The sequence below is a fragment of the Myotis davidii genome, unplaced genomic scaffold, assembly GCF_000327345.1.
Source record: "Myotis davidii unplaced genomic scaffold, ASM32734v1 scaffold425, whole genome shotgun sequence".
Classification (NCBI taxonomy): domain Eukaryota; kingdom Metazoa; phylum Chordata; class Mammalia; order Chiroptera; family Vespertilionidae; genus Myotis; species Myotis davidii.
In genome coordinates this window covers 2373170-2386659 of record NW_006296413.1, presented here as the reverse complement: position 1 = coordinate 2386659, position 13490 = coordinate 2373170, and the positions used below count along the sequence as shown (strand labels likewise).

The window sequence follows — 13490 nt, the reverse complement described above, 5'->3', positions numbered from 1 at the left end:
CTTTTTTTATATGTAACCATTCCATCATGGATACATGTGGGAAACATAAAATTATGCCTTTGGGAACTTAGTAATTTGTATAATTGCCTTTAAGAACCCTACAAAGAAAGATTTCTAAATTTATATCTCACTAACATTCTTTTGGTCTGGGTATTTCTGATTCATGAAAAAGAGAAATATCTTTTCAATCCTAAGGGATGTCTATAGTGATGTCCAGAATCCAGTTGTAGGAAGCCATATTATAATCTGCTAATCATTTATACAAGATCAAGTAGCATGATCGAAATAGGCAAACTCTCTTACCAAAGTAGAGGAAGCAGAGTGGTAAGGGAAAATTAAGAAGGATTTGGTTCAAATATTAAGCAGTGTAAAAGGAGGCTGCTAGAAGGGCAGTGAGTTTAGAAGATACGTTTAAAGAGGACTCTTTAGCCGAAACCGGTTTGGCTCAGTGGATAGAGCGTCGGCCTGCGGACTGAAAGGTCCCAGGTTCGATTCCGGTCAAGGGCATGTACCTGGGTTGCGGGCATATCCCCAGTAGGAGATGTGCAGGAGGCAGCTGATCGATGTTTCTAACTCTCTCTCTCCCTTCCTCTCTGTAAAAAATCAATAAAATATATTTTAAAAATAAATAAATAAATAAAGAGGACTCTTTAAATGTGAACATTATAAAAGTGTTTAGAGCAGTGGTTCTCAACCTTCTGGCCCTTTAAATACAGTTCCTCATGTTGTGACCCAACCATAAAATTATTTTCGTTGATACTTCATAACTGTAATGTTGCTACTGTTATGAATCGTCATGTAAATATCTGATATGGAGGATGGTCTTAGGCGACCCCTGTGAAAGGGTCGTTCGACCGCCAAAGGGATAGCGACCCACAGGTTGAGAACCGCTGGCCTAGAGAGAACATCCTTAGTTTATCAGGAATCATGAGAAACATGGCTGCCATTGCTGGCTAAGATAGAACAGCACAGAGACTAGAGCATGAGGAACGAATCAATAGTAGGATGACTCCATAGGCTGACAATGTTTGAATTTCCCCTGCAGAGGCTTTTCCACAACTTCTTTTGTTTACCCAATACCATAATCATAATCAGAAGACAACAGCTTCAGATCCCAGCTCTGCAGGTACTTTAACTTAAGATCAAATTAATTGCACGGTCAGCGTGACAAAGTGGTTGAGCATCAACCTATGAACCAGGAGGTCACAGGTTCAATTTCCGGTCTGGGCATATGCCTAAGTTATGGGCTCGATCCCCTGTGTGGGTCGTGCAGGAGGCAGCCAATTAATGATTCTCTCATTATTGATATTTATCTCTCTCTCTCCGTCTCCCTCTCTGATATCAATGAAATGTTTTTTAAAAAAGATCAAATGAATCAATTATTCCTACGTTTGACTATATTTAATCTGAGCTTCAGATAATAGTGAGTTTGGAGCTTGAATAATTTAAAATCTGAAAGAAAAAAAGCATTGGGTTGGTTAAGTGCCGAATAACTATACAACTAGAGACTGTAGTGCTAGAGAACTTAGTGTTTGTAGCACAGAAGGCTACACTGCAGTGGAGGACAGAAGCAAGCTTCGTTTACCCTTCCTGCAGAGGAAAGGATTGGTTTTTGTTGTAGCCTATTGGTTTTGTTGAGAGCCACAAACAACTGGCAGAAGAGAGGAGAAAAAAAGTGGTGAGATGAGATGTTCATAAACATATTTTCTGGAAGAAGTCAGTTTTAGTGATGTGGTATAAGGGCTTTGAAGATGCCAAAATGTTAAGTTCTACAGTGATGAAGAGCACATCATAGAATATAGAGTTAGAAGGGATTTGATGAAAATGGGGCATTAAAAAGTGTTGACTTAATGGTAAGGTTCAAGGGAAAGTAATTAGTATGTGTAAAGTTCTGATTAAGAGGTGTGTGGATAACCTTGAATCCTAAAAGTAGACTAAAAATAGAATGGAGTTCTCTCCTCCTGTGAGATATTTCATATTTCTAAACTTGAGAAGTTGTGTCCTGGACAGACGCTGAATAAAGAGGCAGGACCTGGAGCAGTGTGTATAGAACAGTCCCATTAACGTAGGAAAAAGAGTCTCTTTGTACGTGCATTGTTGAGGGGGCAGAGGAGGGCACATCAACTTCTGACAGAGGGTCACAGCAAGGTGGTGGGAGTCAGCTGGAAGACTGAGTTTTAATCAGACTTTATTGTTTTGTTTGTGTTTGTTTTGCTAGTAAAAGAGATCTTAATATCTGCAAAACGAAGCTTTTAATATATTAATATAGCCCTAGTTGGTTTGGCTCAGTGGATAGAGCATCGGCCTGCAGACCGAAGGGTCACTGGTTCGATTCTGATCAAGGGCACCTACCTTGGTTGCAGGCTCCTCCCTGTCCTGGCCCTGGCCGGGGTGCCTACAGGAGACAACCAATCGATGTGTTTCTCTCACATCGATATTTCTCTCTGTCTTACCCTCTCTCTCCCACTCTTTCTGAAAATCAGTGGAAAAAATATTCTCGGGTGAGGATTTAAAAAACGTAACGTGCACATATGCCTAACTCACTTAATGAAAAATTCAGTGTTGTTGAATATTTTTCTATTTTCCTGTTTGCTCTTAAAACATTTACTAGTAGATAAGTTTGGCAACCATTTGACTTTGGGGGCAAAGCCTGTTTTTCCTCTATAAATAACATCTACCTCAGTGGGGCTGTTATGAAAATTAATGATGTTAGTAAAGTACTTAACAAATAGTATTATTTCAGAAAAAAATTAGATATTACAAATCTTTGAAATTCATTTATTTTGCTATTTTGAACGATGCATACTCAGTGCCAGGAATCATGCTTAGTGTTGGAATAAATATGCAAACATGTCAAGGACTCAGCCCTCAAGAGGTGGAATGGCATTAAAGTGGGCTAAGAAAGTAAGTGCATTCTAGGTTCACAGGTGCTGTGCATGATAGAGGGCACTGAGAGCACTCAGAGAGGGTCCAGTGGTAGATTCTGTCCTGGAGGAAGAACACACAGGAATGGTGTTAGAGGATACAAATTGATTACTACAACATTATATAGATGGTAAAAGCTCTGAATTTATAAATTTGAAAACTGTACTTTGTGGTTCAATAGGCTACTGCTGCTCCGATCTAAAATTCTAACATTTTATTTTGTAATTATGTTCTAAAAATTTACCCTAGACTCCATCCCAGGGGTATGATGGGATTGAAGCCAGAGTTATGGTTACAAATAAATACAGAAGCACTGATTAGAAATTTTCTTTGTCTGATATTAATAAAGAGAATAACTGGTAGAGGACCCAGTATAATTAGATCTTAATCCAGTAAACCAGATTAGGAGTGGGGAAAAGCAGCCTGCATAAATAAAATTTCATTTGCAGTTCTTACTATCAATACATTTATAATAATTCACATTCTTACTGAGTAGAAAGTTTTAAATAATTTAACTCAGTTACAAAGCATAAAGGTTAGCCCTAGCCAAGTGTGGCTTAGTTGGTCAGGTGTTGTCCTTTGCACCAAAAGGTTGCCAGTTCGATTCCTGGTCAGGGCATATTCCCCGGGTTCCAGGTTCAATCCCCGGTTGGGAACATGCAGGAGGCATCCAATCAGTGTTTCATTCTCACATCAATGTTGCTCTCTAAAAATCTATTTTAAAATCTTATTTTAAAAAACTATATAGAGTAGATTAAAATAGATTTATTCTTTAAAATATTTCCATTATATTTCTATATTATATAATGTCATTTTCTTAATCTGATCTTTAAAAAAAATTTTTTGGATGAACAGATCAATTTAAATTTTTTTTGAGAGAGAGAGAGAAAGAGAAACATCAGTGTGAGAGAGAGACATCAATTGGTTGCCTCCTGTATGTACTCCAACCTGGGTGTACATCACACATGCCCAGGTATCTGCCCTTGACCGGGAATCGAACCCAAGACCCTCCAGTGCATGGGCCGACACTGTAACCACTGAACAATACCGGCAAGGCTAATTCTGATCTTTGTTGCCTATCTTTTATTCTGAATTAATCGGGGGAAGGGGATCGGCCTATTAATTTGTGATTTGGAGTGTTTCCTAGTGCCCTGTTTTTGTTCTTTCCTGTGGCTTCCAGAATTTATATTTGCTACAACTTGAACTTGTATTTTGTTTCAGAGTAACATGTTTCCCTTAAGTATTTGTATTTTATCAACCCTCTAAAGTTAGATAGCACTGAGATCAAAATAAGCACTTTCTGCTCCGGCGGGATTGCTCAGTTGGTTAGAGGGATGTCACATAAGGAAAGTTTTTCACATATAATAGTATAGGCTGATTGAGTCTTTGAGTCTTAAGAATAAGTGCAAAGAAGAGATTTAGGATAGAATGACCATATAAATATTTCCAGGAAGAGCTTCACCTAAGAGCACAAAAGTCCCTTCTTTCTTTGGCAGACTACTATACAAATTAAAGTATGCAGCCCTTGAAAATATTATACTACTGACTGCACTAGAAACTCACTGAAACAACCATGCTGAGAATAAATAAGAATTCCCAGTGGTGAGAGCTAGGGTCTTAGTAGCCTGGAATGTTTATTTCAAAGGAGCTTCTGTGATTTTCAGAAAACTCAGGTTACATTTCTGAGAGTCTAAAGATTACATTTAAAAATTAAAAATTACATAAATCTCAACCCAGAATATGATCCTCTGTAGCCTGAGAGACTGCTTGTTCAGAGCTTCCCCCTGTCTGATTGGTGCAAGGAGAGTGGGTGACGCGCATCACTTCAGTGGCTGTTAGAAGTAGCATCGTGGGGCTGCTTTATCTAGGGAATCAAGAAGAGGCAGCCAGGACAAACCACTAGACTAGGCAATGTGCTGAGTCCTGGTGTCCTGAAGGTGGAATAATCTGAGGGGCAGAATAAGCACAATAAGTTAAGGTCCTAGGAGACTGGCAAATACACATTTGCTGGCTCCCTGACCTCAGGTCACACCTCAGCTAACTTGACTTGGTCAGAAGAGCTGCCTAGGCATTACTCTTACATGGTGGCTCCCAGTCGCAACCCAGGCAGGCATCTGTGGTAGACAGTTGATGTTAAACAGACACATTGTTTTGAATATCTCTATATTCATTGGAATGTATCATTCCTGAACCTTTTTCTGGAAACCTGTATGTTGGTTCTGTATTCTGGGCTGGGAGAGCAGCAGTGAGGGCAGTTGAAGCAAGTCATACAAGGAGAGAGAAGGTGCCTGCAGAGCGGCTCCGCTTCCGCCTGGCTCTTCCTGAGGCGGAACTTCAGGCCACTCACTGTGCTTGAGAGAGAGCAGGAAGAGTCCTGTGTGTGCTATCTGGAGAGTGCTGGCTAACTAATAATAAGAGGTGACCCTGAAGGGAAGGGTGTGGACTGATACAAGGACTAATGCGGGACCACATGCCGAATGGGTTAAAGCTTTCCCTCCCTCTGGCTGGCGCCTGCCAAAGTCGGCCAGCAGCGCCCTCGGGCCACCCCTGGTTCTCCTATTGCAGTGGCGGTGGGAGGGAGCAGGAGGGCGGTGCTCGGCCCAGCTCCTCGGGCAGGCTCTCCTCCAATGGCCAGGAAGAGAGGCTTGAAGAGCACCTCCCTCCCGACTCTGCAGCAGTCTGCCTGGGCCCTCTGCTGGCGAGCCCAGCTCCCCCCACCCCACCCCCCCTGCCATCTTCCGTTGCAAAGCATTTCTGGGAGCTGCATGTGGGTGACGCAGCAGCATTGTTCGCAGGCAGAGGAAGCCGCGGCTGAGCTGAAGGTCTCTGGAAGGATCTCTGAGCGCGGCACATGCTCCCTCTGGGTAGCCTGGACTGTCCTGCCGTAGGAACTCTGGGGGATTTCAGGATTTTCAATTAAATCGGATTTTCCAAGAGGCAGAAAACCTAACTCCTTCAGCACAACTTCCAATACAGGAAACAAAACAAAGACGCTGGGGAAACTTCAACCAAAAGCCTCAGCACTCCAGAGGGACGAGAAACACAAGGTCAGGCGGGCGGGCAGGCGGGCGGCAAACCCTTCCTGGTTCAGGGTGTGTTTAACTCTGGGGACTCCGGCGAAAAGGCTGAAGGACTGTCTGCTGGGCGAGTCCAAGACAATGCTTAGGTTACTTCGTGTTGGTGGAGCCGTCAATGCACTTGTTCCCTCGCCTTGTGGGATGTGCTTCTGAATTGGGTCGCTTGGCTTTTGGGAATCCATTCCCCTTCTCTGCCCAGACGTCGCTGTTCTCTTCCCCTTCCTGTGCTGTGTGGGGTGTAGGCTTGTGTTTGAATGTTCTCCTTAAAACCAGGATTCTAGATAGGCGTTAGCCTTTCTGCATTCCGCCCCCGCTCCCTGTCCCAAACCCCCTCTGGTGAAGGTTGGTGGCTTCTTTATATGGTTTCATGAAGGGCCTCAGCTGGAGTCTGTCTTTTTCCATGAAAACGGTGTGCTTGGTTGTATGGCCCCAGCAAAATAAGGCTTGGAAGGCAATCTGCATTTCCCTCCACACCCACACAGACCCCAGTTACTGAGTCTGTATGTGTTAACAGCCCCCCTCCTCCCACTTCCTTCCCACCCCACACAGTTTCTCCACCTACCCTGTTCCCCACAAAAATCTTGCTGGTAGCACTAGACTGCTTTTGGTGAACAGTTAGGCTCCTTTTCTACTCTTAAACAGTCAAATAGTCGCGGATCTCTCTGTGCCGTCTGTTTTGCCGAAAGTGGAAAGTCCCTATTTGTGGACAGCTCTGAGCTCTCGGGGAGAGGAAATGGGCAGAGTCCTACTCCTCAGCAGTGCGAAGTGGGGGAGGGGAGCTGTGCATTCTCTAGCACACATTTTGAATGGACCTGAAATTTTCACCCCAGGGAGATTACAGCCCATACCAGAGTCTTGTCCCATGAGGCACCGCACCCTGCCTCTTTACCCCCACGCAGTGTGGTACTAACAGGAGGCTCCAGAATAGGGTGCCATAGCAACTCAGAGTAAATAAAACGGCTGGAAATGAAATCAGTTTGGGGGAGGGGGAAAGGCATCTGGAGGCTTGGCAAAGGGGGATCTTCATAGGGAAGCTTCATGGGTATGCGTTAAAGGGTCTTTCTGAGTCCCAACTCTGGGATTTGGAACATGATCCTTAGGTTCAGAAAGAAAATGCTTGGTAAGGAAATGCCTCGTGCTTCAGAAAGTTTTGGTCTCTAGGCAGAGAGCCCACAAGGTTATGAGAGTGATTATTAAAGGTGGCCCAAGCATACTGACCTGTCCAGGATCAAAGTTTAGTTTTCTGTAAACAGTTAATATCCTATATTCACCTAAGGAAATCATGTCACTTGTCTTATGGATTTGTGTTCTTTTGCTGGTGTCATTACTCTAAGACTTATGAGGTCAGGGATTTCATCCTGCTAGGTTTGGAATTCAAAATTTTCTGTCTATAAAACTTTAAAGGTTTCAAAATAACACTCAACCAGTGTGATTCACTTAAGTGGCAGTTTCTTACTGTGGTATTATTCCTTAAGTCATTCGAACTAGATTGGTTAAAGCCACGAGAGAACTATTGTCCCTAAGATTGTTCCTGCCCTATTTATAGGAATAAAGGCAAATAATTGACCGTGTGTGTGTGTGTGTGTGTGTGTGTGTGTGTGTGTGTAAGAGAGAGAGATTTAAGATTGAGATTTCTGTAATCAGCGTTAGAAGAACAGAGCCCTGGGTTGAGCTAGATATTAAGACTCTGCTGTTCATATTATTAATTCAGTATTAGCCTTTGTTGTTGTTGCCATTTTGCTGACATCTGCAAATTGAAGTCAGTATTTACACTCTGGCAGTATTCATTAACTGGTATGGAAAAGTAAAAGGGTGAAGTAAAGTTTTACTGTCACATGTAGAACTATGTGACAAGAAACACTTGTCACCAGGGTAGCTAGCTAGCTGCTTCAGTAAAAGTGTCAACAGTATAGTGCAGTACACAAGAACCAGGCTGGGAACAAAGATAAAAGTTTTGACAGTATTGTACTAGCTTAAGTTTTCTCTTTCATTTTGATTTACTTGTTCTGCAGCTAGTCTATGTGAAGTGAAAATAGAAACAGCTGATTCCCTGGCCTTCCCTTGGTGCTTGTGGGGAATGAGGCTAAGGAGTGATCTACTCTTTGTTCACTGTGCCCTCTTTTCTTCTATCCTACCCTTAGGTTTTGCTGGAGGAGCTTGCCAACAGTGATCCCAAGTTAGCCCTCACTGGAGTCCCTATAGTACAGTGGCCAAAAAGGGATAAGGTAAGAAACTATTCTTGACCTTCAGGTTCTAAAGTATTTGCTGTCTGACCATTATTATTTTGGAAGGAAAAAGGACAACTAGAAGCATTTGGCATGTTAATATAAAGGGAAAATCATTCCTCAGTTTGTTCTGACTCTTAGGTCAGGGTAATTGGCTGTCTTTGGAGATGATGCTCTTAACAAAACTATAAAACTAGGAGACCTGTCTCCAAGTTCGGATGCCAAGGTATGCATTTGTTCACCAGAATGGATCAGTTCCTGTCCTCTGGCCCAGTGACACAATTATTTTCACAGAATGATTTAAAATTGGTTAAAATAATTACATATATATTTAAAAGGCCAGCGTGTTTCTATGTTGAATTGAGACCACATTCTCAAGTTTCCTCTTTATTTGGACTTTTCACTATCAAATTGAAAAGAGAAGATAGGAATTACCCATTAGCTAATAAATTGTCAGTTGTGAATTTTGATGAATCTTCAGTTAGGCCCTGAATAATTTTTCCCCACATCGTCCTTTGTCAAAGTTATTACATAAAAAAAGTGATTAAAGCCGAAACCGGTTTGGCTCAGTGGATAGAGCGTTGGCTTGCGGACTGAAAGGTCCCAGGTTCGATTCCGGTCAAGGGCATGTACCTGGGTTGCGGGCACATCCCCAGTGGTGAGTGTGCAGGAGGCAGCTGATAGATGTTTCTCTCTCATCGATGTTTCTAGCTCTCTATCTCTCTCCCTTCCTCTCTGTAAAAAATCAATAAAATATATATTTTTTAAAAGTGATTAAAAAAAAAGAAGTGATAGCATTCTGATCCTGATCATGAGTTTGACCCTTCTTTGGTGTTCCCAAAGCTGAAATGGCAGGGCCATCACGTTTTAGGAGTGTTTAGGTAGAATATAAAGGTATGTAGCTAAAAGATGTCTTTAAAGAACTGTCTCTCCTACCTGGGTGCAGGATTCCCATTTGGCCTCTACTTGGCCACATCGGGTTGCCCCAAAATAATTTAGTCATTTCTGAGTTATTGGAGTGTCTGCTATGTACAGGTGTTATACTTGGATTCAGAGTAATACAGAAATGAACAAGACCTGCCTCACCCTCAAGTAGTTTACTGTCTTCTTTAGGAGTATATTCTGAGTAGTAATATTCAGGATAAGGAAATGTTGGAGGGCCCCTGAAGTGACTGGTACCTAGAAAGCTCAACAGATGAGAGAGATGTGTCTGAAGGAATAGGCAACCTTTTTTAAAAAATATTTTATTTTAATTGATCCTAAGAGAGGAAGAAAGAGGGAGAGAGAGAGAGAAACCTCAATGATGAGAGAATCATTGATTGGCTGCCTCCTGCACGCCCCCCAGTGGGGATTGAGCCCACAACCCAGGCATGTGCCCTTGACCAGAATTGAACCTGAGACCCTTCAGTCCGCAAGCGACTCTCTGTCCACTGAGCCAAACCAGCTAGGGTGGAATTGACATCCTGTTTTGGTAAAGGTAATATGTAGATAATAAAGATTAATATTTTAGGTTTTGCAGGCTATACAGTCTCTGTCGCAACTTCTTAGTTCTGCCAGTGCACATAAAAGCAGCCATAGACAATACATAAGCAACTGCGCGTCATTGTGTTCTAGTAAAACTTATTTACAAAAAAAAACAGGTAGCAGGCAGATTTCTCCCTGGGCCATAGTTTGTCAAGCCATGTAATCTTCTACCTTCTTTAGTCCTTAAAGCTACCTGATATATTTGACCTCACTGCTTTCTCTTCCCAGCTTAAATTCCCCACCCGGCCAAAGGTGCGGGTTCCTACCATCCCCATCACAAAGCCTCACACTATGAAACCAGCTCCACGGTTAACACCTGTGAGGCCAGCTGCTGCCTCCCCCATAGTGTCTGGAGCCAGGCGGAGACGAGTACGATGTCGAAAGTGCAAAGCCTGTGTGCAAGGAGAGTGTGGTGTTTGCCACTACTGCAGGGACATGAAGAAGTTTGGAGGACCTGGTCGTATGAAGCAGTCCTGTGTCCTCCGGCAGTGCTTGGCAGTGAGTGACCTACTGGGTAAAGAATTTGGGGGAGGGGTGGTGGTGCCAAAGGGACTGAAATATGCATAATATAGAGTTATTGAGAGTTGGAAAGAAAAAGTTACTCTCTCTTTTAGCTTTCTTCACTCTGTCCCTTTTCTCCTGGGTTGTGAAGGAACATCCAGTACTAAAACTTAACTAGTAAAATCTTTGAGCCATATCCAGTTTTCAAATGAGAGACCAGCATTTGAAGGGCAAATCACTGCTATCTGTCCCCTCCCTCTTTAAGTGGATTGGAAAGAAAGGACCCCAAGACCAGGGACAGGCTTACTGAAAATAAACTGATCTCTGTTGGTCTCTAGCTACTTGATTCCTCCTCTGTCTGCTTCCTCAGCCACTTCTCTACCTGGTCTCCATGTTCCCTACGTGTTTACTATAAAGTCACAGGAACCAAATTGCCCATCTTAGTTAAAGGGAAGCTGAAATGATAAGGATCTAAGTCTGCTCTTTCCTTGGTTTCTATCTTTGTCCTCTTGTAGCCCAGGCTGCCTCACTCAGTCACATGCTCCCTCTGTGGAGAAGTGGATCAAAATGAGGAGACACAGGACTTTGAGAAGAAACTCATGGAATGCTGTATCTGCAATGAGATTGTTCATCCTGGCTGCCTCCAGGTGAGTAGAGGCCTAAGGGGCTACTGAAGCCTCAGCTGATAGAGTGTCTAAAGAAACAGTGGAACAGAGGAAACTGGAATATATGTCACAAGAAACTGCCAGCATCCGTATTATGGGCCATCAGCTGTGGGTCATGTAGTGATGTAACATCTACCCCTGATCCAAATATCTCTACTGTGTGTCAAACACTGTGCTAGGCCTTGAGGACCAGTACACGAAAAAGTCCAAATTTCTGCCCTCATGGAGCTTACATTCTGGCTTCTGGAGACTGTGTTTGGAGTCTCCAGGCCATCATGGAACTGCCAGGTCTGATTTGGAATGTTTCATGGCTGTAAGCATCTTTGTTGCATACTTGATTCTATCGCTGGATATTAGTTCCTAAAAGTCAGTGAGAGTTGTAACATTAGCTAATAACATTTAATGAGTGCTCAGTCTGTATCAGGCTTAGTGCACACCTGAGGAGCTTTAAAAAGTAATAAGGAAGTTCAGATCCCAGAGATTGAGTCAATTCTTCTAGCCTGGACCTGGGCTGAGGCATTCAATATCTCCTGCATCATTCTGATGTGCAGCTGAGATGGAGAGCTGCTGGTTTCCATGCATTCCCTTGTTTAATCTCTAAGAACTGTGTGAAGTTGGGTCTGCCTCATTTCCTTATATTTCTTTAAATCTAAAAAGCATTGGTGCTGGTACTTCTTGGTCTTCCCAGAGGTGTCAATTATGTCATGACTGCACCTGGATGACAGTGATTATAAAACACTGTTAATTATGAGAAGCAGCCCAATTTCAGAAAGATTCAAGAAAAAATAGCATCTTAGAATCAATAAAATAGGATATTATCTCCACGGTAATGATAATGGTAATTATGGAGCATTTATTACATGCCAGACATTTATCTAAACACTTTACGTAATACTTAATTCATTTAATCTTCATCACAACCCTATAAGATGAGTATTGTTATTTATCCCGACTTTACATAGAGCCACAGAGACTAGGCCCCTGGTCTCTGAACCCAAGCAGTCTTAACTATACCCCACTGTTAAGATTGGGTCTGGCACCATTCTTGTGTGTTCAGTTCCTTTTTCAAAGTGGCATGAGACCTTCTGGAGTATATGTGTCAAGAGAAGAGACCCCAGACTCTTAGGAATTTCCTCATGGAGCCTAACTCTGATCAAGTAACCAAGAGTGAGGGTAGCATTTCCCTGTGGCTAATGTGAGACTAAATGGCTCTCGTTCTTTCTCTTATGAGCCAATGTATTTAGAAATGGATAACTCTTAAAGGTCCTTCTTAACCATGTGGTGGTTAGTGTTGAATAAAGGAGGCTTAAGAGATAGGCTTTTTTATTTTTTATTTTTTTGCTTTTTTTATTTTTTTGCTTCTTTTTTTTTTTTTTTTTATAATGAGACAGATTTTTAACATCCCTGTCTACCTATAGATGGATGGAGAGGGGTTGCTTAACGAGGAATTGCCAAATTGCTGGGAGTGTCCCAAGTGCTACCAGGAGGACAGCTCAGAGAAAGCCCAGGTAAGGGAACTTTATCCAGATTTGCATTGTGAGAAGAAAGGAAGCATCAAGCTTAGGAGGTGTTTGCCTTTGCAACTTTATTCACATGGTTTTTCTGATCCAGGGATATTTTTTTTATTTTTTTGATACTTTTCCCTTTGGTTAATTATTTTTTCTTTTGTTTGAGTTTATATTTTTATTTTTAAATATATTTTTATTGATTTCAGAGAGGAAGGGAGAGGGAGAGCAAGACAGAAACATCAATGAGAGAGACTCACTGATTGGCTGCCTCCTGCACGCCCCACATTGGGGATTGAGTCCGCAACAGTCAAACCATGACCTCCTGGTTCATAGGTCAATGCTCAACCACTGAGCCACGCTGGATGGGCCTTTTGTTTGAGTTTTTAATGTTTGGTTTTGTGTTATTGAATATTGTTCTACTTGGGGTCTGCAAATGGCTGAGATTCTTATATAATCTGGGGTCCTAGAAAAAGAGGAACCACAGCTGGGCTGTTTGAGCAGGGTTGCTGTGGAGTGAAACTTCAGCAGAGATCTGAGGCAGCTGGGAAATACAGTGGTGTGCTGGAGTTTCCAGTTAAGCAGGTTCACATTTTTGTCATCTTCACCTTTGTGCTCACAGAAAGCCTGCCCATCGGCCCAAATGTGTCCTACAGAGGCAACCCCTCCTCCAGAGGAGACCAGCCCCATGACCTTGGCCCTGAGCAGCTGTGGTTGCTGGCCCAATGGTCGCCAGTAATGTCAAAGGGCCAAAAGGACTCTAGTTACTGGGGCCGGCAAGACAAGACCTGCTAAGGGCACATGCAGAAGAGGTAGCTGGCCTAGTGTCATTGATCCGGGCCCCAGTGGTCTCTAGGTGCACTGTGTAGGAGTGGAGCCAAGTATCCTTGTCTTTCTATTTCTTTCCCCCTAGGCAGTGAGTTAGTTGAGTTTTCAGTCTAAATGTCTTTGAGGACAAAGATTTTTAGAGTTGACTAGTGCTAGAATTCTCCGTATTTCAAGTTCTTATACTAGGAATAGGTTTGTTTTGTTTTTTAGGGGGTTTTTTGTTTGTTTTTGTTTTTAATA

At 42.6% G+C, this 13490-nt stretch overlaps 1 protein-coding gene across 6 annotated transcripts in view; it reads left to right on the top strand.

Moving 5' to 3' along the window:
• Positions 1–13490, top strand: part of KDM2A (lysine (K)-specific demethylase 2A) — an 86386-nt gene that overhangs the window by 65176 nt on the left and 7720 nt on the right. For 5 of the 6 annotated variants that reach the window (XM_006771512.2, XM_006771513.2, XM_015569025.1 and 2 more), the window contains 4 exons: positions 8144–8227; positions 9980–10249; positions 10768–10899; positions 12336–12425. In XM_006771512.2, coding sequence (XP_006771575.1) covers positions 8144–8227; positions 9980–10249; positions 10768–10899; positions 12336–12425 — 576 coding nt within the window. The remainder of the gene's footprint in view (positions 1–8143; positions 8228–9979; positions 10250–10767; positions 10900–12335; positions 12426–13490) is intronic. The other variant, XM_006771514.2, reaches the window with a different exon arrangement.